The sequence below is a fragment of the Uranotaenia lowii genome, chromosome 1 (genome assembly GCF_029784155.1).
Source record: "Uranotaenia lowii strain MFRU-FL chromosome 1, ASM2978415v1, whole genome shotgun sequence".
Lineage (NCBI taxonomy): Eukaryota > Metazoa > Arthropoda > Insecta > Diptera > Culicidae > Uranotaenia > Uranotaenia lowii.
Genome location: NC_073691.1, coordinates 52,794,291 through 52,820,074, shown reverse-complemented (window position 1 = coordinate 52,820,074; position 25,784 = coordinate 52,794,291). Strand labels below are relative to the sequence as shown.

Here is a 25,784-nt window from a genome sequence, read left to right as displayed (position 1 = left end):
GAGCGTGATCGGCAGTGGAAGTGCATGTGGATCGTGAATGTTTGAGTTCAATTTGAAGTAAGTTAAAGTGCGGTCAGATTTTTCATTTTAATTAATAGGAAATTCTCGATTTCTAGCTTAGAGAATTAGTTCAGGAAAGTGAGTGCTAGATAAAGCTAGTTTAGCGTGCAAAGTTTCATCCAGCAAGGTAATTGTGCGTGCTTGAATAAATCGTGCGTGTTTTTATGTTTCTGTGTCGAAGAAGGCACACATTTCCCTCCGCCCCCCAGCCGGATTAAACCTGTACCACGCAGCACTCCGCTGCTCCGTTTTCCCGCCACGTGAAGAACACCCGACAATATAACCCGTCGGAAGCGAAACGTTACGGCACCACAGCGTTTCGGGGGAGTGACGAGAGCTCCACGTGGCTGAGAGGACCACTCCAATTAACAGCAAGCGTTCTTAACGGACTCAGCAGCCGTTCAAGGTCAGTGCAGTGTGACATAGCCCTTTGACCGCAGGTCAAATTCCTAATCATTGTCCGACCACACCTAGTGTTAGAAAATCACCTTCGTTCGACACCCAACGCCTTCGACTAACACCCAAGTGGCGGCAACCACAGCATCCAAGAGCGTGACTCATCATAAGGAGTCATCAACGGGACCCGCCAGCGACTCTCCTTTTCGCCAGCAAGTACCAGAAAAGCAGGATTGGGTGAGTCGATTCCAGTTGGAATTACTTGGGGAGCTTTATAGCATATAGGGGGTCATATTTATATGATGCCCCAGTGGAAAATTTGCTTATCCGAAAATATTTTCCATTTACGGTGACTTAGATCCCGTTACATGAAATCATAAGTGGCGAGGCCGAATTTCCCAGCCGATAATTTTGGGAAGCCCCACTTTCTCAACATAAAAGCCCGGGCGCGACAAGCTATGCTGCATTGAAACTTGTCGCTGAAAGCACGCACGATGAAGAAGGACATTTAGGTGTTTGAGAAAGAATTGCACGCAAAAGTAGTAGGTAGAATTGGAAATACCATAATTCAAAGTTGATCGTTATGTAATAAATTGTAAAACTGTAAATGTTTATTGAACTGTTTCATTAATTAAGTGAAGGACTCGACCACACTTGGGTAGCAAGGGGAAGGACCAGGGGGTACCTAAATTGCCGATTATAATTGGGATTCGGGAGGTCACTAGTTCGGTGATGTGATTGCCAGGTACGGGCGATCTATAACTGAGCTGTTCTGAGATTTTATGTTGATTGATCGCAATTCCCTCATGATGTGTTAGTTTCGTCGCATTTTGGGTTAGCTATTTGGAGGGCACTACCTGATCCGATCCTAAATCACTTTTAAGGATAATTTATGGACTCGCCCTCAGCGGAGTCTCACCGAGCATCTTGACTCGTTGCGTATAATCTCCTAACGGAGTCGTACGCCAGTAAGGGATCGGTTAGTGGCGGCTACATCTTGGCGCCCAACGTGGGGCCCAAACCCACGATCCTGAGATTAAGAGTCTCATGCTCTACCGACTGAGCTAGCCGGGCAGTGCGCCGGAATGAATCACAACTTTACTCGGATTCTAAGGAACGGCGTTACCTGAACGACCCGGAGTTTGAAGATGACAACGACGGTTATCCTCTTAGTCAATCATCGAGTTTCTTGGAATCAGACGAAGACGAAAGGTTTGAGAGATAAGAGAACAGGCATCCCCAGCCAATTCATCATCGAAACCAAGTTCCTAGAAGAGTCCGCCACCCCCACGATGACAACATTCACCCCAATGGAGGAAGAAGAAGCTTTTCCAGGCAGTCAAATATCCGTAGAATTACGGATGCGGAGATTCAGAATGCCGACCGTCGTATGGAAAAGTGGCATCTTACATTCGACGGGGACAATCGCCATCGACCCCTAGAGGATTTCCTGCATAAGGTACGAACGCTAGCACAAATGGACCGGATCAGTGAGGACGTGCTTCTACAACAAATCCATACCATTCTTCGCCGCGAAGCTTATGATTGGTACATATGCTACGCCGACGAATTCATTGATTGGAAGGACTTCGAGAACAGCATCCGTTATATGTATGGCAACCCTAACAAGTATCATCTATCTATCATCTATCATCTATCTACACGAGAAAACAAAACCGGAACGAAACATTGCTGACGTTAAAGATGGAGATAGAACGCATGAACAAAATGCTGACCTGCCCAATGGACAGCGATCGCTTATTCGAGATCATATGGGAAAATATGAGGGACCACTACAGATCAAGGTTGTCATGCCGTACCGTAACGGATCTGCGTAAACTCGAGTACTACGCATATAGAATCGACGCCAATGAAACCTACCTTTCGAAACCACGAAAACCCACCGAGAACAGCGAATCCAGTGGATCACATCGACACACAGAGGGAAGACCGCGAAGAAATCTATTCGTTCTATTCTGAGTCAGAGGAAGTCAACGCCATCGATCTCGTTTCGAGAGGAAGCGCTGGCCTCTAGAGCAACGGCAGAACGATCAGTCATCCCCCCAGCAATCGACAAGCCAGGTCAAGGTAGAGAAGCCGCAGGTGTTTTGCTGGAATTGTCGCAAAAATGGTCATTTTTGGAGACTACGTCAAGAGCCAAAACAGATTTGCATTTTTGCTCGACTTTGGGGACCGTTCGAAAAGTCCGAAGACACAATTTACCGGATGTTAATAGGAGAGAAATTTGACTTATAAAACGAGGCACTTAAATGTTCTCTATTAACATGTATTTACACTATTTACACTAAATCTTGAAACTTAACTCTTAATTTAGGAAGGAAGGAAGGAATCTCAATGGAATCGTAAATGACTTAACTTGGAAAGGAACTAACATCACCTTGTAAGAAAGGAATTCTTAACTTCTTAAAGAGCCACGTCTTAACTGGCCGGAAACTTGAATGGATCTTAATGGAATGACGAACACGCCGGTTACTTGGATGATCAATTCATTCACACGCACACACATCTGCGTGCGCAACAGAAATTCCCACTGCCCGCTGGCTGAAGCAACAGCATGCAATTGATGTTGTACGCCGGCCGGCGTTAACCGACGTGTTTTATGCACACATATGAATGTATGGCCTTGGATGGACAAACAGCACACAAAAGTATCAGGCGGTGATCGGTGATGATTTTTTCGTTGGTTGCGCAAATGCGACGTTGCCAATTCTTCGAATTTGGCTCGAACAATTAGTGTTACCAAAGATTCCATTGATTCCGACATTTCCGAGTCGCAGAAATCTTTTGAAGAATTATTATTATTAACTAAAATTGCTTCTGGTAGAAACTGTTGCAATAAAAACGTCCCTATACGTGATTCACTCAGTTAATTCTTCTTCATACTGCGAGTTTCTTGACTAAAATCTTGGTACGGAAATGTTTGTGTTCTTCGGCTCCTTGGTGCAGACTGACAGCTATACTGCTGCCAACTTTGCAGAAAGATAATGGCATTTCATGTAATCATATCGTATATTATGAGTTTCTTTTCGTTCAGTATTTTTGATTGCACGCTTATTATCGCTTGTAAGGGGTTGGGTTAGTACTTAAAACTTATGATTTTGGCCAGATACAGTACCAGAAAATTCACAAAAATTACTGAATGTAACAGGTTTCCCCAGTTTTGGCAGGAGCACCAATCGCTACCGCTTCCACACATCTGGGGAGGCCCTCCGCATCCTGTTGCAGGGATCCACAAACTGTTGCAGTGATGACCGGAATATTTTAGGGTGTTCCATGAGCACGACCTTCACTGCTACCTTAGGGGTGCCATGCCTTGAACTTAGCAATGTCAGACGGTTCCGCCATTGAAATCTGCTCCTGCTCACGCCGTATCCCAGTCATATGGAACCCTCGGCCATGCGCATTCGTCGTGCGGTGGGAACAGCGTAGTTTACTTCCTCGCAGAGTTGCCTAAAATGCGACTTTTTCCTCGCCTTGAGTTCCCTACAGAGAGCAGACCTCGCACTCGCGTAGGGCACTCTTCGCTCCTCCCTCGTTGACTGGGTCCTTGCTCTCTGCATATATCGCCTAGCCCGTATGCAGGTCCGCGATTTTCGTCGTCCTCCTGTAGACGGGGTGCCGAGGGTCTATCCGCTAGGCCCTTCTCCTCAACGCAGCGTCACATACGCGTGCGAGAACCCTCGTCAGGTTTTCCAAGTTCCGCTCCCATTTTTACACTTCGACGAAGACGTTTCGGTCGGGTTGTGTCGTCTTCCAGAGGAGTGCTCCTGTTGCCGTACCTCTTCTACCTGTCTGCGAACTTGTGCCCACACGATAACGGATCGCAAAGTGGTCGCTATCGGAGAACGATTCGCTCACCCTCCAGTCGCTTGTCCAACCCGGACTACACGGACGTCTATGGTGGACTCGCTCCCATTTCTGTGGTAGATCTTTTTATTGTCTACATTTCCCAGGTCTACATTCAGCCTTGCTAGGGCTTGTAGAAGTTGTCCCCTGGGAGTTTTTTAAGCGACTACCCCTTTCTAAGGCCCATTCGTTGAAGTCCGAGACCCTCAACATTTTCGTCCATCATAGCCCCAAACCTCTCCAGGGACCACCTTGGCGTTGAAGCTACAGACATAGTCTAGTCGCTGAAATTCGCACAGTGGACGAAAACCTTGGCTGGCAGCAAGTGAAGACACTGGCTCCGGATTACCAGCAGTGGAGATCTGTTAACTCAGCCCTATGCGACGGAAGATTGGCGCCCTACCCTTAGTAGTTTGGTGATTAGTATAACTAGTTGAAATAACTGAAACAACAAATCGTTTTTTTTTTCACCGTGCGGAGACAACTTTCGTCTTGTGTAAGAACTCAGGCTCTGACAACTCGTTTTTTACAATTCAGGGCATTGATCATGGTTTGACACACAAACCTTGGGTCATTTGTTCAAATGAACGTGCCCTTGAAGCTTCTATCGTTATTGCAAAATTTACAATTTTGATTCATTACATTGATTTATTCTGTTTTTCCAACAGGTGGAAAAGGAACGCTACGACGACGCATCCAAGTCTCTGAAATGGCTCCGCGGAGATCGCTACGATGAACGCGCCGAAATCGAAGAGCTGAAGGAAGATCAAGCCAAGCTTCTCGCCGATAAGATCACCTTCGTCGACAGCTTCAAGCAGAAAACCACCATCCGGGCCATGATCATCTCCCTGGGACTGATGTTCTTCCAGCAGATGTCCGGTATCAACGCCGTCATCTTCTACACCGCCTCGATCTTCGACGAAGCCAATACCGGAATGAATGCCACTGATGCCACAATCATCGTTGGAGTCATCCAGGTCGTTGCTACGCTGCTGGCTACTTTCATCGTCGATAAAGCCGGACGACGAATTCTGCTTCTGATTTCAGCGGTTGCGATGGCAGTTTCCACTACACTGCTGGCCGTATTTTTCCAGCTCAAGGAAGACGACCCATCCCAGGTGACCGATCTCGGATGGCTGCCGGTGATGTCCGTTTGTTTGTTCATCGGAGTTTTCTCGATCGGATTCGGACCGATTCCGTGGTTGATGGTTGGTGAGCTGTTCGCCAACAACGTTAAAGCCTACGTCAGTCCCCTGTCGGGAGTGTTCAACTGGATGTTGGCCTTCTTGGTCACCAAAATCTTCGGCAATCTGCGAGATGCTCTTGGAGCTGCTGGTGTTTTCTGGCTATTTACCGGATTCTCGGCCCTCGGGGCAATCTTCGTATTCTTCCTTGTTCCGGAAACGAAGGGTATCTCGCTTGCCGAGATCCAGCAAATTCTGGGTGGTGAAAAGGTGAAGAGGAATAGTGTTCAGAAATCGGAAGATACCGCCGAAGCCAGCAGGGTTGAGGCTTAGTCCGGGAAAAAAATGGTTCCTTCACCAGACAGGGTACTGTCCAAAGTCTAATTGTAAATAAGATATTTCCTCTAAGTGGGCTGAGCAGTTGACGGCAGAACTTTCATTCACCAATATGGACGGCTACGTGCAATAGTAGTTACCAGGAATGAGTTCAACGGGCAACAACCAAAGTCCAAAAGTACTGAAACAGTTTGTTTTTTTTTATTAGATCAACGCCTCACTATTTTGAGTATTTCTCTTTAACTATTTCGAAGCAATAGTTAATTGTTGTATACTTATTTAGGGTTTAAGAATAAAATGTGCGACAAAATACTGATAATGTATAAGCTGTACATTGTACATGGATAATCAGTAAACGAACAAAATATTATGAATAAAGTATGATATTCCAAATAAACCAACCTTTCCACATGAGATGTCCGAAAATGTAATCCTTGATTTTGATCTAAGATGTTCAATTTTTCTTTAGTTCGATAATAACAGACAAGAATTTAAATCGTTTGGAAATATGATATTTCAACAATAGTAAATTCATGCAGTCAAGCTACTATATTGTTCTTCATTATCAATTATTTATTTCAAAAGACATAAAATTTTTTTTTAAATAATTGAAATGCTACTGGAAGTAACCCAGCCGGGTAGCTTCCTGGACGATCGTCACAAACGCCTCCAACGTTTCCTGCCCGACCGGAATGATTTGGTCCGCCGGCAGGATAAACATATCGGTCGAATCCGGTGGACCCCGCAGTTCGAAAGTCAAACTCAGCGGAATCTTTCCCTCCTGGTAGGCCCAATCGATGCTACCCCCACTCGAGGGGTAAATAGTTTCGAACTTGCTTCCTCCCGTAAACTTCGTCCCATGGACGGCTGTCAAGGCTTCGATGGCTTTCGCGGTGATCGTTTTGTGATCTTGATAATTCGAGATTTTTTCCTCCGTGTGACCGAAGGGAAACATCAGCATCTGTGAATAAGAGTGCAACGCGATGTAAGCTTTAATTTGCTCCTTCTCGGCATTCTTGCGGATGAAATCCGCTATAGCCGCTGCTTCCGGTTCCGAAAAGGCACCCGAGCCGGAGAAATCGTAGCTTCCGGGATCATCACTGGACCCGATCCCACCCCAGTTGCTGTCAAAGTTTCGATTGAGATCAACCCCTCGGAACAACCCATAGGGTTTTCGATTCTTCCGCCACAATCGGTCACCTTCGAATGTGAACTTGTACCCATCCGGATTGACAACCGGAAAGAAGAACCAATCGTAATCGGTAGACAATTTCCTAATCCTCTCATCAGTTGAAGTTATTAGCTGGTTTAAAATGAAGGTAGCCGTGGCCGGAGAAATCCATTCTCGTGCGTGAATGCCTCCTTCAACGAAAATTGCCTTGTTGCCAGCCTTCCGAGAAAGCTTGATACCTTTGATAGGAAGTCCTTCAAAGCTGGTTCCCAAGCTGTGAACTGAGATGAACGAATGCTTAGCTGCTAGGTCTTCCATCCAAGCGTAGATCGTTTCCAGATGACAGTAATGGCTCCAATCGAATTCTGAAGCTGTAGCTGACGCAGGTTTAACGTGTTTTGCTTCAACATCGATTCTGGATTGGATATTGGTTTCCTAGAAAGAAAAAAAAAACCATGAATCGCTGTGTTCTAGTTATCTTTATAAGCTTAACATTTTTTTAGAATTTCGTTCAAACACTTGTATTTTACAAAACGAAAAAAAAACGAAAAGAAAACTTCTGTTTCTTCTATATCAGTATTCGAAATTATACACGATTCTAGAGAAATTTATTGAGTGATTTAAATCCTTCCATTTGAACATTATTCTTAGCAAACAGCCTTCCCAAACTGTGCTTTTCCTGTTTCTCTGTCTTTGATTATTAGGGCCAAAACAATCCGAAAACATTCTTTGCAACACCCTTCCCAATCTGTGCTAGTCAAATCGGTCGTATTCACCAAATCAGAAACAAACACACAGCTGCAGCCGTAAAAATCTGCGTTCCCCGTGCTAAATGTTCGTTTAAAAAAATCCTTTTTTTCTACCGGAGGCCAACTCAGTAAAAAGTTTTTCCGTAGCAGCAGACTTAAAAATATGCGCTTCTTGAGCCAATCCATTCTTTCCAAGGCCTTAAAAATCTAAGCTACATGTGCCAATCCGTCTTTCTACCAGAGGCCAAAGCAGAAACTAACAAACAACAGAAGCAGCCTTAAAAATCTGCGGTCCCCGTGCTAATCCGATTTTTTTTCTACCGGAGGCCAAATCAGAAACAAGTTTTTCGTAGCAGCAGACTAAAAAATATGCGCTTCTTGAGCCAACCCGTCTTTACATTGGAGTCCAATTCAAAAACAAACAATCTTAGCAAAAGGCCTTAGAAATCTGCGCTACCTGTGCCAATCCGTCTTTCTAGCATAGGCCAAAATAGAAACTAGCAAACAGCAGCAGCAGCCTTACAAATCTGCGCTTCCCGAGTCAATCTATTTTTTTTTTTCATCGGGAGCAGAATTAGAAACAAATTTTTCGTAGCAGCAAGCAGCCCTAACAATCTTCGCTCCATGTGTCAATTCGTCTTTCAACCGGAGCCCGAAACAGAAACATTTTTGTCCCTACCTACCGGAGGAGCCCGAAACAGGAACAAACTAATCGTAATCGCAATTCAGAGATTTACTTATCTACGTCTGTAGCTCAAAAGCTGGGTTTCCACTATTTATTTTTATTCAAAATTCAGGAAACCGTGATTATAAAAATCAGGATTAATCAGGCTTTGATAAAAAAAACGCCGAACTGATGACTTTTTGGTTTTTCTTACTAAAAGGTTTAATAATTGATCATGGTGATATCATACATGAGTTGTAGACCCCTTTTTCTTGGTATCTAGCGATTCAGCTCGATGATTTTCTGAGCTGTGCATTTGTATTTGTTGTGTGTATTTGTTCACGTTTTTAAAGCTTAACTGTGGATTTTTTTTTCTCTAATCAACTTGAAAAAATATTCAATTAAGTTAAATTTACCTACACCCAAAATTCAGCTTCTGTGCCAATGGCGTGTAGTCAATTACATAGCATCATTGGTACAAGGAGATAACGCGATCGGTGCTGATTCGATTTGCACCCACAGGCATTAATCTCCCAAGTTAACCGAATTGCGTATGTCTGAAAGAAACAAGATAAAAACGCTTTCACGTCCCCCCTATCGCATCACAAGACGAAGAAGGATGGAAATAAATACCGGCCACCAACAGGCAGCCAGCGAACCGAGCACTGTGCGTGTGAATGTAGCAAAAGCAACAACAAAAAAATCCTTCTAATTCAATCCCTTCAATCCACCAGCAAACAACCACGGCCGAGCTGTGCGTGTGTATGCAGTAAAAGCAACAACAAAAAAAACATTCCTTCAATGGCCTTTGTCGGCAAGCGCCTGTAAATATCGACCGCTTGGAGCCGCCACTAGTGAATTTGAAATTCCCTCTCAGTGAAGAGAGAGAATCTGTTGAAAGGGAGAAAATTTACTCTGTTCTGTTTTGGTCTTGACTTTCCGTTTTGATTTTCCATATATGAAAAATAAGTGGCAGGAAAATATCCGAAATTTTTCTCTGTTGTTCAGTTTTACGTAAGTATATTGAGGTCTGAAGTTTTTTGAAGTATTCTCTACGAGTGAGTACTAAATATAACGTGTTTTAATCAATACATATGTTTTTTTTTCAGTTCTAACAACGCAGGATGAGATGTACATACATCCCGGCTGAGCAGCAGGTCAACACGAATTTTCGGTTTATACGTTTATGGTGCTGTATTGGATTTGGTCTTCAGCTCGGGAAGTGAATGTGGATGTGGTACTGAGATTAAGGTTTGGACCGTGAAAAGTATGATGAAAAAGGTGATTTTTGGAGCCCCACAAAGTTCGTATCACATCACTCAATATCAATTTTCTTTTTCCAGGTTCAACCGCGTCGAATGAAATGCACATCCCGGGTGAGCAGCAAAACAAGTTTTTGTTTGGTACGTCCCCAGGGGCCAAGTATGTTATCAGGAAATACAACATGGTAAGCAGTATCGAATCAAAACAATTTCCTACAACCGATCGGGCCGCTCGATGGAGGCGAGAGGAAAAAACAAGCCAAAAAATAAATCCGAACCTAGAATCGGAGAGCAATGAAGTGTGACGAAGATGCAGCATAAACAAAGGAATACAAAAATAAATACGCTTATCGAAGAAAACTCATAGTGAACTAGATGACAAGTCAAAACCGCCTAAACGAATTTAGAATTTAATAAATTTCAATTCAATCATTCCGACCATTTCTTAAAATGCTTGATTGTGACGCATTCGAAAATATTGTCAATAAAGTATATGTATTTTTCACAGGTGATTTTATTGACGTTAATCGATGTTCGATAAAACAAACAAATGGATGTGAACAAATCGATAAGCCTTACCCGAGTGCTCATAACGACTGTTAATTTTTTAAATCATACTTACTACAATACGAGGTTCAATTAACTTTTTTAGGTGTTTCATTGAAGTGATATTGCTTTATCATAAGCGTTGATTTGACAAAGAAAAAAAAACAAAACGTAAACGTTTGTGACACGAATCCACAAGTATGGCAAAGTGTCATTAATAAATCCTTAAAAACATGTAAATATTTATGGTTTTTTTTATTATATTTTGATTTCACCCTTATATAAACCTAATTTCTGATTGAATTCATTCAATTATTTGCTCCAATTTGCTGAAAGACCTTGTATGAACCAAATTGATGTGTTACAAAGGGTGGCAAAGAAAATTTACATTGTAAAAATTTTTTTTTACAAGTAAAAAAAAAGTTGAAGAAACTAAAAATATAAACAAAATATAAGAAATTTACATCGAAAAGCATTTAAAAATAAAATTGGTTTTAAACATCGACCAATCGATATAAGTGTGGTTTTGTTATCGAAAGAAACACAAAAGCTACTTTATCACAAAGCTACAAATATTATCCGTTCCATATATTCCTTCAGAGGCAAAGCACCCGAAAACGAAGTTCTTCTATTTATATTCCATGATGCGTAAAACGAGGTCGTTGATTTATAGTGCCATGTGAGTGTGTGATGGTTAAAATTTATGTTTTTTTTTTGCTAAAATTTCAAAGCGTGTATAAACGTAGAATAAGGCAAAACAAAAACGGATTGGAAGCAAAAGGGATGCCAAATTATTTTATTTAACCCTTTTTTTTAATATGAAAAGTACTATTTTCGTAAATTAATTGCGTAGAAGTTTCGGTGAATAATATAGGTAGCTGCAACTAATCTCAACTCTCTCATCTTGCTTGTGAGCCATTCAAACATGTCACTCAAGTTTTGTATATGTCGTGCGTACGTTTTTTTTTTATAAGAATTACTATAAAAACAATTTTATCAAATCTTTTTTGACAAAAAATATATTAGGTAAAAAATTGGTACCAATACAAAATAGATTTAAGGCTGTTATCTGTCAATAAATGAATTCTTAGATCATTTTAAAAAAAACAAAATTGTGCTGCATTGGGAGTCTATTGACGAACTTTTGTGCGAACGGTCAGAATGGTTTGTAAAATGTGAAATTTAAAAAAAATGGGATTTGTATAAAAAAAAGCTTAAAACCTCGTATAAAAAAATTATAGATTTTATTCAAACAATATTGACGATAATCATATTACATAATTAATTCAAATAATTAATAGATTTAGAGCTTTAATATGGTCTATAAATGAATTCTAAGAGAACCATACGAGCGTATGGGTAAAATACATCGTACAAGTCAATATTAAATCAATAACTGGGAGTCGATTGTAAGTTACAAATCTGATTGTACAATTCGTTTACAATTTACCAAGGTCAATCACATACTTGTAACAGTACTATCATGAATTTATCAAGACAGCTTAACATCAGCCTTTACGATTTACTTAAACTGGTATCATGAAAAAAATAAATCCAATATTAAAATTTTCTTCGTATGTTTATGTGTAAAGCGGGCCATAGACTAAAAAATGGCGAGTACAAATACGATGATTTTACGACAATTATTGTTTGATTTATGCTCGCCCACACACGATACAAACAAATTTCGTGCGAACACAAATGATTGGTGGCTAAAAGAGCAATAACAAAAAATTACCCCAGAGGGTGGTTTGAACAAAATATTTCGATCAGGACCGATTTTACCCAACCCGTGTGAGCGCTCATTCAAGCAGTTCCATACACGATACAAATTTTGTTTACAGCAACAGAAAGGCATCGAATTTCATCGAATTTGTACAAATGTGGTGTATGGCCCGCTTAAAACTAAGAAAATTTCACGAAACATAAGAATACATTCCAACTGGCAGCCCTGCGGCCCCCAGAATAGAAAATCAAAACGAAAAAAATTACTCTCTCACCGATAGTTTTTCGCGATTTTAACAATTTTCACCACCTCGTTCGATATCAGCACCGGGGGCAAACGATCCGGAAAATGTGTGGAACCTTTAGAAGTTTTAAAAAAGTGTGCCAGATACGTCAAAAAAATTAAAAAAATGCGACTCTCAATTTTTCCATACAAATTTTTGTCTAAAGGAACCATTTTGATCAGTGCCATCTCTTATTGGGAAATGGAACTAGTGTTAAAAAAACTCACCCCATTCAATTCGCCGGCAAACAACCGAAACAACCACGGCTAAGCTGTGCGTGTGTATGTAGCAAAAGCAACAAGAATATATTCCTTCAATTCACCGGCAAACAACCATGCATCGGCCAAGCTGCCCGGCTTTAGCAGCTGTGTATATGTAGCGTGTGTATGTAATAGCAGGCAGTAAGCAAAGCACAGTTCTCATTCAATGGGTTTCCCGTTTCCTTCACTCCCGTTCCCTTTCCCGTTTCCATCGCAAGACAAATGAATACCTTGAAAGGAAGCCAAACGCCGGGAAGCCACTGTCGTGCGTTTCTTTTGTGATTGATCGGTGGCAGAATGCCTATGACAAATATCCCTCTTCCTGCATGAAGCTCAAATAGTACACTGGTTAAGATGTCGGTCTGGCAAGACCATATGGTTGGTGATTTGAGTTCGATTCTCCCTACGGGCGCTGTGGTTTATATTTTTATTTTCTTGTTTCTGGGATGAATTATCCAATGGGAACGAAATCCCATAAAATGTTTTTCTTGTTTCGCTTGAATGTAGTGGTCATGCATCATTTTAGTTGGGAGCCGAGTCCTTATGCCAGTTACGGTTTTTCAAACATATCATCTTCGGCACAGTGCACATTTCAGCGCATTATCGGCACAGAGATGTGCTAAATAGGCATTGGATTTTTGCAACCTCTTCTATGGGTGTACTATTTCTATGAATAACGTATAACTACTGCAAATGGATAGGCGTAAGTTTGGCGTATACACGTTTGTTTTGATTTGACGATTCTTCGTCGGAGTGACGTTTATCCTTAGAAAATCTTGTCGTGCAAAATCGTTCTTCTGAAATTCTATTCGAGTGAGGAAGAAAATTTAAGTGAAGCCATCGGAAAAATTTCTCAAAGAAGGTAGGGTGATTTGCCAATCGTTGCACAGCTAAGCACATGATTTTGGTGTTTATGCTGTATTTTAGTCATTTCAACCAAATTCACTCGATTTTTTTTGTCGATGCACTCATACAGGATTGGTCAACAAGATCCAATGGTTCAAGTGTTTGAAAAAAGTGACATAAAAATTTAAAAAATCATTTAAAACAGCTTGTCTTTGCCCAATAGTTGCACAGGCAAATTTTGCCTCGTGCATAATGTTGTCCGATTTTTTCCAATGGTTGCACATTTTTAAAAACAGTCACCATGAGGTCGAATAGGCTGATATTTGTTACGGAAGCTTATTATGAGAACTTCTAGTTCAAATGCAATCTAATTTTTAGACGGCCCCTTATGAGGGGGAGGGGGGGGGGGGGGGTCTTCCATATAAACCGTCCAATGCACTTTCCAATTCCAATTCGGGCCCAAAAAAACACAAAGCCGCCGGTTTGAGTGTCTGGAATAGCATCTATCACACGTGAAGTTTTGTCAGAAACTCAAACCCACCTCTTTATTTACCCAAAGCCATTTGAGTGGAGGTTAAATAACATAATTTGCCCAGTGTTGAGCCTTTTTCTTTATATGTCCTACCAACATAAAATTTTATGTCTTTAAAATCCCATAGAATAAACTGAAAGGTATTTGATGCTTAATTTTTGAGTCTTCTTCTTCTTCTTCTTCTTACATCAACATGGCCAAAACATGTAGGCATCCTGGAAAATGGAAGACTTGCGTCTTTCATTTTTCTTTTCAGCGTATTATCTGTTACATATTACCATGCATTGCAGATTCTACTACGGCCAGGCCAACCATGTGATGAAAACCGCGAAAGATACAGGAACAAGGGAGGAATGAAGCGTGGAGTTCCCTGCCAAACGCTTCATATGATATTTTGCTAAAATTTAACACTATTGATTGATTGGTAATTGGGAAAAATCTGGGGCGAATTAGGGTTAAAAAATTAATTTTAAAATGATACGATCTCACCAAACTCCAAGGGTTCCTGCTGGTGCTATCTCCCTATTTTCCCTGGTTCCGGTCATCTTCAAATTGGTTGCATTCACATGTTCTCAACACCACTGTTCCCTCAGTTTCAACCGGCTAACATCAATCGCCAATTGATTGTTCGCGTTTACCTTAGGCTCTGTCAAGTACTCAAAAAAGCAAATACGAGCCGAAGATAAATGTTGCTCAAACCTCCAGTTTGTTTTTTTTCGTTCTTCTACTCGGAGAAATCTACATGAGCATTCTACGAGAACAAAAATACACTCATCGATTGATGCACAATCACAAGATCATCAAAATCCAACCAAAACTTAACTTATTTGATTACACGTATGAAAATCACGACGACCGGAATTACAATTCCTTTTTCTATAACCAACGATGGATTTTCTTTACGCACGATTCGCCAAGCACAACAGAACACCAAATTTAGAAATGGAAAGCATCTATTTCAATTAGTTGGATACATTTCAATCACTTGTAATATGTATTTTCCTTAACAGAAATCTCCAAAACACCTAAAATTCACCATTTTTTATTCGCGTATTTGATGCTTAATTTTTGAGTGGCTATTAACAGGTGAAAAGACTAGAGAACGTGAACTGTTTTGCCCCCTTTTACCCTTATGAAGAAGATGCGATTTTATAAAACAAATGGAAGTTGATCGATTTTTACATAATGAATCTCAATTTAAAACTTGAAAATGGACACAATCACACCCAAAGTTTAAGATCGTTTGACTGATTTATGCTCATGATATACAATTTTGTATAAGAATTTTGTTTTCGAAAAGTTAATTGATTTAAGGGGGGGGTAGGGTTTAACATTTTCAAAAAATCGATTTTTTTTATTTTTTTATTTTCTTATTGTAAAACATTTCAAGAATGTTGTGTCAAATTTTCAAGTCAATTGAAGCAAAACTGTAGAAGTTATAGGCCTTTATCTCCTCCTATCTAATACTGCAAGAAAGCAAGAGCAGAAACTTCAAACGCGTTTTTCTCGAAAGCACATTTTTAAAGTCCGTGGACATCGTCATTTGAAAACTACTTATCCGATTCTTTTCAAATTTGGAACATATTTTCTACATATAAAATACCAGACCCCAACGTTTTTCTTTTTTGATTTTTTTACTATGGGAAGATTTTACAGGTGAAAAATGGCGGATTTTTAAGTGAAAAATCGTAGTTTTTACTTCAAACAGCCACAAAAATTTCATAAAAATATTTTTAAGTTAAATAAAAACGTTGGGGTCCAGAAAAACATCTATTAAAAATATTTTGCTCTGATTTTTTGACTTCAGATGATTCTGTGCTGAGATACAGTGTCCACCGCAAATCCTGTTTTCTAAAAGGCATCCTCGAAAATGCTCCGTCACCGGCTCATTTTTCAATATTTTTCTACGAAAAAATTACTAAATGTTCTTTAAACAATGCTTTGTATAATGCAAAAAATTTGAATACATTTGTTTGAACGATAGCTCCAGAAAAAAATCGTGAAAATGGTGTTTTTTTTATACCCGTTAGACCCTACCCCCCCCCTTAAATATCTTTTTAATATTAGTGGGTTTATTTGTAATTGATGTAACCTCTGTAGCATTTCATCAATCTTCAGGAAACAATCACATCACATAGAAATGCTTCCCAAGAGTTTTCCGGCTGAAAAACTTTTTTGGATTAAATTAAGTTTCACAAAGCTATGACTGTTTATTTTTCTGGATGATAAGGGCCAAAAAAAGCTTCACATAGATGTCTCCAGTGACGGCAACTCGACAGCAGATTCGAATTCCTGAGAAAATTGCACGTCAGATAAGTAATATTTCGGGTCTTTCAACCTTCGACTTCTAGTTTTTGGGATTAAGGCTCGTAGTTTTCCTCCTGTACAATATTCTGACAATATTAATAACAATATCAAGGGGATTGCTGTTGACATGGAATGAAATTCTTTTAGATTTGTCGTCACGAAATTAGAGAAACATTTTTTTTCAGAACAGCTTTTAGATTCTTTACATAAAATGTTGAGTAAATGGTCGGGATAAAGGATTTCAAAATTAATCTGATAAAAAAGTAGTCTCTCAAAGCCAATGCAGTTGACTTTGACACTTTTCAGACAATGCAAATTGCCCGGCTTTCATACATGCATAAGTTTTTCCAACGAGTTTAATAATTTCAAAACTTTATTTTTAAGATTTGACGGTGAAAAAAAAATATTTATGGATATATAAAGTGTCTTTGAATTATAAAATTAATTATTAAAAATCAAAATTGAGGAAAAAAATGTGAAAATTCTAAGTGGACGTGAATATCCACTTATTCAAAAAAAAAACATGCCATATCAATAGACAATTCGAGTTGTTTTAGTTGCATGTAGTCAATGAACGTGTTCAATTTTGTATGACAATTTGTATGCAAGAAGAACCTTTCGCATATACAAGAAATTCAAATAAGTTCGGAATGAATTTTGTTTTAAATTATTGATTTTCCCTTTCTTAAGATTAATTGTTTGCCAGCATGAGAAGAAGCAAAGTATTTCATGAAAAATGTAATAAGCATTTCGAAATAAAAAATCGTGATCCATTGAAAAGTATTGTAAAATTGAAGGATTTGCTTTCTGAAGCTTTCAATAATTTCATGACATGTTTTTGCGAAAGTTTTAAATCATCAAACTTATTAGCTATGCAAAGCAGTATAATGCGATTCTTATTATCATCCGGTCTACCAGTTTTAAAATTAGCTGTCAAAACACTAAAATAAAAAAAATATTTACCTATTTTGAATTTTTTGTATTACAAAGAATATCATTTCTGGGGTACAAGATAGGTTTAGTTTTTGTTCACATGCAATGTATTGCAAGAACCAAGAAATATTTTAAATATACAAATATATGTTTTCTGAACTTTCAGTACATCTCTGATGGTTTTTGAATGAAAATTTGGATTTTTCCGTACAAGCCTCTTTACTAATTCAAAACACGTTGTTATAATTCAGGACTTAATCAATCGCTTCCAAAATTTTTATTGCTATTTTTAGCTGTAAAAACAACCAAACAAAGTTATTGGAGGTTAACGTATTAATAAATTTGAAATTTCCAAACAAATTTTACAGCGGAATTATGTACAACAATGGGGCAGGAGGATATTGAGTGGACCAATTGTTGCACGATCCAACTTATTTTCTGGTTAAGTATGAATCATAATTTTTTTTCAAAATCATGGTGTTAAAATTGTCCAACAAACGTTTCGTATAGAAAACTGATACGAAAAATGTTTCGTTCTGACGTAAAACCTTATTTGCCGTAGAAGGAATGTTAAGGTTTTTGTTAACAATTAGCACAAAAAACACGCGAAAAAAACAAGAAAAATTAAAACTGTCGTTAGAGACACACTTACCAGCAGAAAATATCACAAAAGCCTCATTTCATCAGAAAACATTCCGAATTACACGATTCGGTATTATTTTTGAGGAAAAGTTGAAAAACAGCTGAAATATTGACAATTTAAGTCATGCTGTGCAACAATGGGTTAGGGGACAACGATTGGCAAATCACCCTAGGTGTATTTATTTGTACATTGAAGGCAATTTCCGTTCGTTTGTTTGTGGGTGTGGTTTATTTGCCCTAAATTGCCGTCTTAGCCCTTGTTTTAGCCTTGAAACCTAGAGAACTGATATTCGGTATATGTAAGTTAAGGTTGCCAGAATATTTTCAGCACGTGTCCGGGCCGGACAAACCTAGAATTTTTTTACAAAATCCTGTCAAAATCCAGGCACTTGGCACAGTGACAACCACAAATCCTTGCAAAATTCGGGTAAATTTTCTTAAAACCCACAAATTACTTTGCAAAAATCAAGAATTGATTTGCAGCAAAAATAGAAAAATATTTTTTTCATCAAAACTTATCAACGGATTACGAATCGCATTTTTGGCTTCCAAAAAACTTTTTATGATTATAAAAAAAAATAGACAAAAAATTTCGTTTTCGAAGGGAGATGTTAGTTGTATTTTTGTATGATTTACCAAAACAAAGTTTATAAATCCGGGAAAAATCCTGGCATATTTCAATGCAATTCGGGTAACCGGGCTGGGCCGGACTGTTCCCAAATTTTGTACTAGATATCCGGGGGGCAAACCCGGGTTAAACCGGGTAATCTGGCAACTTTAATGTAAGTGAGGAACGATGAAAAATGTTGTTATTTTTTTTTATTTAGGCACAATTTGCCCGTATGTTTGGATAACGTGCCGCTATTAAGCCTACCCCCATTCTGAAACTGAAGAAGTGATCAAGCAAATGGAACGAAATTTGGTATGGGAGGGTATTTGAGGATAAGAAATACTGATACAATGATTTGGATTACTTATTTGAAAGCAATTTTGCATGGGAGGGTTATTGGACACGAATGAGTTTCTAGAATTGTTTGGACCCCTTATTTCTTATTTTGGGAAGATGAGAAAGTATACCGGATGCTCTAGTCCAGTCCTTTTTGATTGGGATAACTATAACTAAATAAGCAAAACAATGTAAATTTTTCATGGGAAAGTATTGGAGTGAGAAAAATACTTGTATCATGATTTAAGACCCTTCCATTTAAAAGCGGGGAAATTGAACAAAAAGATCTCATACAATTTCGCTACATAATGCTCATACAAGGCATCTTTTTTATAAAGTTTTTATATAGCTTCAAAAAATGTTTCTATGTTAATTCGAAACCTGATCCACATTTGACGGGGCAAAGGAATGGAATTCCATACAAGAAAAATATACATTTTTAAAAACTTAAGATAAGGTTTTGAATACAGACAAAAAATCGATCAAGAAAATTATAGTTAATCTATTTAGATTTGCAGTTCGAAGGGAAGTTGCAGCTTCCATTTTGATGAACAAATCAAAATTTGAATTTGAGGAACTGATAAAAATTTGAATAATTTTTAAAGTTGCATATCACATCGGGTCAGCTAACGTAAAGTTTATGAAAAATTATTCTATAAACTAGCTGACCCGGAATGCTTTGCCACCCCTTGCTTGGAAAAATAAGAAGCGTTAATATTATTATAAATTAATTATACTTCCTTTTAAATTAAATTTCAACATTATTAATGCGAACTACTTTTCATGGCGTCTGAGCTTCTAGATTGTTTTGAGTCTAAACATAATTTTATAGTTTGAAGGTTGAAGGAGCCACCCTTAAGAAAAAAAAATGAGGGACCTAAAGAACAACAACACTAAGACACTAAGATATTCTTTTTGTCAATAATAATATGCATGTTACATTTATTGAATATGACGGTCTTCTTTCTTCCTTTCCTCATTAAAATGGGAAGCGTCTATCAATACAATATATCATCCAATTTGGTTAAAAGTTGTTTGTCAATTCAAAAGATCGTCTAATTAAGTCAAAACGGCTACGTTTATCAACTTTTAACAATAATCCTTCGAGGATTATTAAAAAAAAATTAAATTTATTTTGTATGGGAGCCCCTCTTTCTGGATTTGGAGGAATTTTAAATTATTATAAAAACCATTAACTGTCTCGAAAACAGCTACATACAAAATTTTACGTTGAAATGTTTAGAAATTTCCGAAAATTATTCGAATTGTGTTAAATTCCTGGTAATTTTGTATTGGAGCCTCTTTTTAAGGATTTGGAGGGGTTTGAAAGAATTATAAATACTATTCTCGGTCTTGAAACTGTCAACACACCAAATTTCACGTTGATCGGTTAAGTTTTTGTATGGGAGCCCCCCTTCCTTTGAAGGTATTTTAGGAACTATTTCCGGCCTCAAAAACCTTTATATACCAGTTTTCACAATAATTTGTTCAGTAGTTTCCGAGTCTATAGGGAACATACAGACAAACAAACATTCCTTTTTTTATATACAATTTTCAGATTCTTCAACATAACATTTTTGCGAGTGATTTTTTATATTTAATATGTTTTGCAGCGGTTTTTCCATCCTCTTGAACCTTTTGTCTTTTCCACGACTCAATGTTTTAAATAAAAATATTAAATTTTGAACTTGAGTTCCTGCTCTGGACTATTTACGTTCTACTTATTTTTATTTTTAAATCCTTTTTTATTTAGCACGTTTTATTAAATTATAAAAGTTCGAAAAATGATGCGAAGTGGCAACTTTGAAGGTAACTAAATTAAATCAGCGTTGTGCTTTGTGCTTTCAATATATTTATTTTTAATTTTATCAGCAGGCATCTGTTTTCTAAACATTGGAGTATTTTTAATGTTGGAATCTCCTTCAGTTTTTGAAAAAACGATTTTATTATAACTGTTGTCTAAAATGCCGAACGTGCGGTCTTAATGCGCATATTTATGTTTTTGGTAAAATTTCAGTTTAACTGAAAATATTTTCGTGTAATTTCATTGAAAGTGCTAGAAACTGATAACTTTCATAAGACAAAGCTGAAGTTTTATAGAAATCTTTGTCTTTATAATTGTATCAAAATAAACCAAAGTTAGGGTTGCCATATTATAGTGGCAGTTCATCCATAAGAAAAACTTTATCAAATCTGGTTTTAGATGTAATACTTTTTAAGTTCATTTGAATAAGATGCAAAACCCACCCAAGTTGAGCTTCTTTACGTATAAATTTTAACAGTCAAAATTTTTCATCAAACGGTAGCAAAACTTTGTATGAAGTTAGTTTTGTTTTTCTAGTTGGTAAATCGTAAAAAATTTTTCTTGCCTTATGTTCAAAGCGTATCGCCCTGAAATTGCATTGATTATGCGCATTAATGAACATTTTCCCTTAAGATGATTATAGGTGTTCGGGACTGACTTACCAGCAAGCTTGATTCAAAGTAAAATCTATTGAGGAGATCTTCAAAATCCGCGACCTTACTGCTGTGTGGCAGCGGCCTAGAGAATACTACCACTGGGATACTGATCCATGTCGTACAAGGCGTCTTATTCAGTACTTCTCAGATACGTTTATCTCATATTTCTGTCTATTGGAAATCAATGAGGTTGTATCTGGGAGGGGGAGAAAATAGGTCAAGTTCAATTACAACATGAAGAGTGCAGAATTGTTTTCTGTTCGAAATTGTGTAAGCCAAGGTTTCGAATCTGAATTGTTTTGGATTCTTGCTTGTGTTTTTGAACTTTTGGATTTTCTCTCAGGGATGATATGCCTTTTTTTTGACTGACTATATTTCATTTCTATGTCTGAATTTAAGTAAGAACTTTATAACAGGGCTGGTAGCGGTTTGACAATGAAATAGTAGGGACTTTAGTGATCAAAATTTGAAAAAAAGTGACCAAATAGTGACTTTGAGGACCGAAAAAAGTGACCAAATAGTGACTATGTAGAACGAAAAAATAACTTTGAAGTACAAAAAATGTGACCAGTCAGGCCCGTGCGATGGACCCTTCCGGGGGGGTTTTCAAAATTCAAATTTAGATAAAATTAATAACAATACCAAAAATAAACAATTGAAAAGGAAAAGGTTTTCTTAAACCATTTGTCACTCATGTTCAACACAAAAACTTAAACAATAATTGTTAATTTTTATTCATCTAAATTTGGAATTGTTTTCCTCATTTTTAACTGGAAGTTTAGTGAGAAATTCCGCTGTAATTTTTTAATTTGAACAAAAAATATTTAATTACGATTTAAAATGTAAATTACCGATTACTGAATAAGAAATGAATTTTGAACAGACTTTATTCAATGTTTGATGTTTTAATTTAATTTGATAAAAAGAAGAATATATTTATAATTATTTTAAAAGTGCCAGTTATAGAAGCCAGACATAAAACCTTTAATAAAGTAAAATCCTCCATGTTCAACTACACTGACAAAGAAATGTTAGAAAATGAGTAATTATGTGAATGATAAAAACTGATAAAAAATAAAAAATAATGATTTCAAAACTTTTGTTATTAATATTCAAAGCACAAATCAAATACAAAGTTGGTTAACACTGCGTATTAAAATTTATTTTTAAAGTTGCTACTTAGAACAATTTTTCAAACTTTTTAGATAATTTTAAAAATCATGATCGGTCCAAAAAACATGATTTCATATAAAAAATATTAATAAGAAGTGTTTAAATTTTCAATCGCAGGTTTTTAAGCTTTTAATTACAAGCTCTGAGTATTTTGTTTCTTTTCATTAAAATATTGGGTCCTGAAAGAACAGAAGGTTGAAATTATGTTTTATTATTAAAAATTTGGAGTTAAAGGCTTATGGTTGAAGAACACGAAAATTCAGAATTTAAAAACAAGAAAACAATTGTTAAAAATATGTCTTAAAAATTTAAAAAGTTTGACTGAAAAAAATCCGGCAAGTTGAAAAAAAAACGTACAATAAAATTCGGTAAATTTATTTGAAAATTGAAAAAAACAATATGAAAATAAAAAATATCAGTTTTTAAAAACATTTCAGGAAGAGTTTTTTCAATAAACATGTTTCCCCATAACCATTTTTGTGCTTATTTTTTTTAATTATTGATTTGGTAAATAATGTCCTCAACTAGAAATTTCGTCAAATTCGGCCGAACCCATTTAGTTTTGGTGATAAAGAGTTTATTACTAGTAAAATTGATAGATAACTGATTATGGAAAAATGTCATTACAAGTATTTTTGACATCACAGCAGAAAGTGTAAAAAAAACTTGATTCTATTTAAAGCTCATTAATTCATATAAAACTTTTATTTCTAAATAATATGTTTTTGATTTGAGTTTTTGTAAAAAGAAAGTGCAGAAACTTCTCTAAAGATTTTAAATCATTTTCAAAGTCATTTCAATAACAAACCCACCGTACGAGGAAAGGTGTGCTCTGATATGTCCAACCTCACTCGAAAAGCGGCGCGTCGAACTGCAGCAAGGTTTTATATTCGACACATTGACCAACCGTATTGAATGTGCTTACATTCTACAACGTGTTAACATTTATGTACCAACGAGAACACTTCGACAACGTCAGTTTCTTTCAATTCCTCACCACCGTACTGCCTATGGCAAAACCACCCTATTGACAAGTGTTGTGAACTTTTTAATTAAGTGTTTAATTTGTTTAATTTTAATATGTGCAAACGTCGTTTTAAAACAGGCTTAAGAAGAATTTCCTAGTTTTTAAGTCATCAGTCTGTACGGTAATTAAACCAAAGACGAAATAAATAATTATAAATATAAAAGCTGATAGAAATATTGCATACATATTTAGATTCGGGGAACCCAAATTAGTTGAAATTACCGTTTAAATTCATTGCACCTAAAAAAATGTAATTTTTGTGGCCTTGTGTAAATTTTTACAACCCTTTTTTTAAGTATTTAGAAGAACAAAAAACACGAAATAAAATTGAGTCTGAAATTGTTTTTTAAAGAATATTTCATATCATCATAACATTTGTTATGACATAAGAGATTTTTTTTCATAAAAAAAATGGTTCGTTTCAATCTCAATATTAGTTACACTTCTTAATCAAAACCCATTCTAACTAAAGACGAGATAGGGTTTTTGTATATCAAGTTTTGAGTTCCAATACAAAAGGTTGATTGAACTAAAAACTAGAATCTACAATCAAAGTTAGTTTCAATTCACGAACGTCAAATAATGTCGTAGATCGAAATGTCTCAAGCCAAGGGTGATTCATGCCGAAATTCCGCCGGAGGCGAAAAAAATTTCTGACTGTCTGATCAAGTAATTTACCGTTACTACCGTCAATATTAACACGCGCAATTTAAATTACTTTTTCATTGGTTGATTATCGGTGAAAAAATTGACTTTTGGTGATAAAAGTGACCATTTTTCGGAAAATAGTGACTTTAGTGACCAAATGATGAAAAAAGTGACTTTTTAGTGACTGACCCAAAAAAAGTGACCAAGTCACTAAAAAGTGACTCGCTACCAGCCCTGTTATAAAGAAAAAATGATTTCAAATGTAATTTTAAAAAGCGTGAATGCTTGAAACCCTATGTGGATAGGTTAAATGCCAACTTAAATCAGATCTTTTGTATGTCTTCACTTTAACACCCAGGTTAAAGCATTCTCTGATCATTGTAAAATCAAGTCTCCTCAAATAATTTATGAAATATTCTTTTCAACTTATATGTAACTGTCTCTCGTCCGCTTTACAACTTTTCTGTACTCTGCATATCATGTAATAATTGGATTGAATTTTATGAATTTATACTAATGTAACGTTGTGTCATTCTTCACCCCGTATGAGCTTTATTGCTTAAAAATCCATATGTGGATAGGCTTTATGCCATATTTTGTTAAGAATCCCCATGTGGATAGGCTACATGCCATGTTAAATACTTTGAATTTATTTTTTTATCACTTTTATAAGTTTTCAGGTTTCTCAGGTATATGATGAAATCTGAAAAAAAGTCTAGGCACAATTTTCCCGTATGTTTGGATAATGTGCCGCTTTTAAGCCTACCCCTTTTCTGATACCTGATGAATTTCCATTTTTGTTTTTCTGGTTGGTAAACCGTAAAATTATTTCTTGCCTTAAGTTCAAAGCGTGTGCTCCTCAAATTGCATTGATTAGGCGCATTTAGGAACATTTTGCCCTATGATGATTATAGGTATTTGAGACTGACTTACCAGTAAGCTTGATTCAAAGTTAAACCTCTTCAGTAGATCCTCAAAATCCGCCATCTTACTGGCAGCAACCATAATCGTTAGCAGCTGCCCGGGCTGCCTTGCATGTCCGTAAAACGTACAACTATCGCACTTAGCCTCCAGATCCTGTAGCAGCTGAACATGTTGCTCGTTACCCAACAACACCCGATACAACCGATAGTTGTCATAGCGAGCAACGTTCAAAGGGCTTTCTAGAAAGACTGTCAAAAACCGATTGTTGAAAATCATCATCGCATCGTTAGGGAAAGTACATACCAGACATTGCGTTGCTACACTTGAATCAATCTAGCACTGATAAAGAGCAAAAACAATGGGGAACTGTCGTTCAAACCATAAAGATGTGATCTTCAAAGCAACCAACTCAGCAGCTCGTCTCGACTTTAATCCTCTTATAAAGTTTGAGGCAGCGACAACTTATCTGATACGACAAGACTGTACGAATGATATGACACTGTCTGTCTTTCTGTTGTAGGTATCTTTGTCGAGTTTATTGTCTGTTTTCTCGAATCGGAGCACAGCAAGCTGGTTTCGTGCCTTGGTTAGTTGGTGGGGTTTTGTGATTGTTTTTTTTTTTTTGGTGATAACACAGAATCTGTTTGTTTTGGTTCATTTTTCTATTTATGTACATTGCCGGCAGACTCCGTTCGAGTTCATGATGAAGCTACACACATGACATTAAATTGTTATTTTTTTTCGTTGGACGTGAACAAAATAGGTGAAGATTTTGAAAAGATTTTTTTTAACAAATTTGTTTTTAGAAAAGCTTTAGACAACAAGCGGTAGATTTATGATAG

General features: G+C 37.1%; 2 protein-coding genes across 4 annotated transcripts in view; one reads left to right on the top strand and one right to left on the bottom strand.

Annotated features, from left to right (window-relative positions):
- The window catches only part of LOC129756169 (facilitated trehalose transporter Tret1-like), an 81,742-nt gene extending 75,502 nt beyond the window's left edge, over positions 1-6,240 (top strand). For all 3 annotated transcript variants that reach the window (XM_055752981.1, XM_055752973.1, XM_055752963.1), the window contains exon 3: positions 4,992-6,240. In XM_055752981.1, the coding sequence (XP_055608956.1) occupies positions 4,992-5,840 (849 nt within the window). In that variant the 3' untranslated portion in view covers positions 5,841-6,240. The remainder of the gene's footprint in view (positions 1-4,991) is intronic.
- A 188-nt stretch (positions 6,241-6,428) lies between these two features.
- Positions 6,429-25,771, bottom strand: LOC129739351 (zinc carboxypeptidase-like). Its single transcript, XM_055730758.1, has 3 exons — positions 25,246-25,771; positions 24,952-25,190; positions 6,429-7,449 (listed from the first exon to the last, which is right to left on the bottom strand). Exons 1-3 carry the CDS (start codon positions 25,250-25,252, stop codon positions 6,460-6,462), a joined length of 1,236 nt encoding a protein of 411 aa, XP_055586733.1. The 5' UTR covers positions 25,253-25,771; the 3' UTR covers positions 6,429-6,459.
- Positions 25,772-25,784: the final 13 nt, after the last annotated feature.

Coding starts and splice junctions, on each gene's coding strand:
- LOC129739351 (XM_055730758.1), bottom strand. Junction 7,450..24,951: donor ACTTTGAATCAAGCTTACTG/GTAAGTCAGTCT, acceptor TTTTCTTTCTAG/GAAACCAATATCCAATCCAG.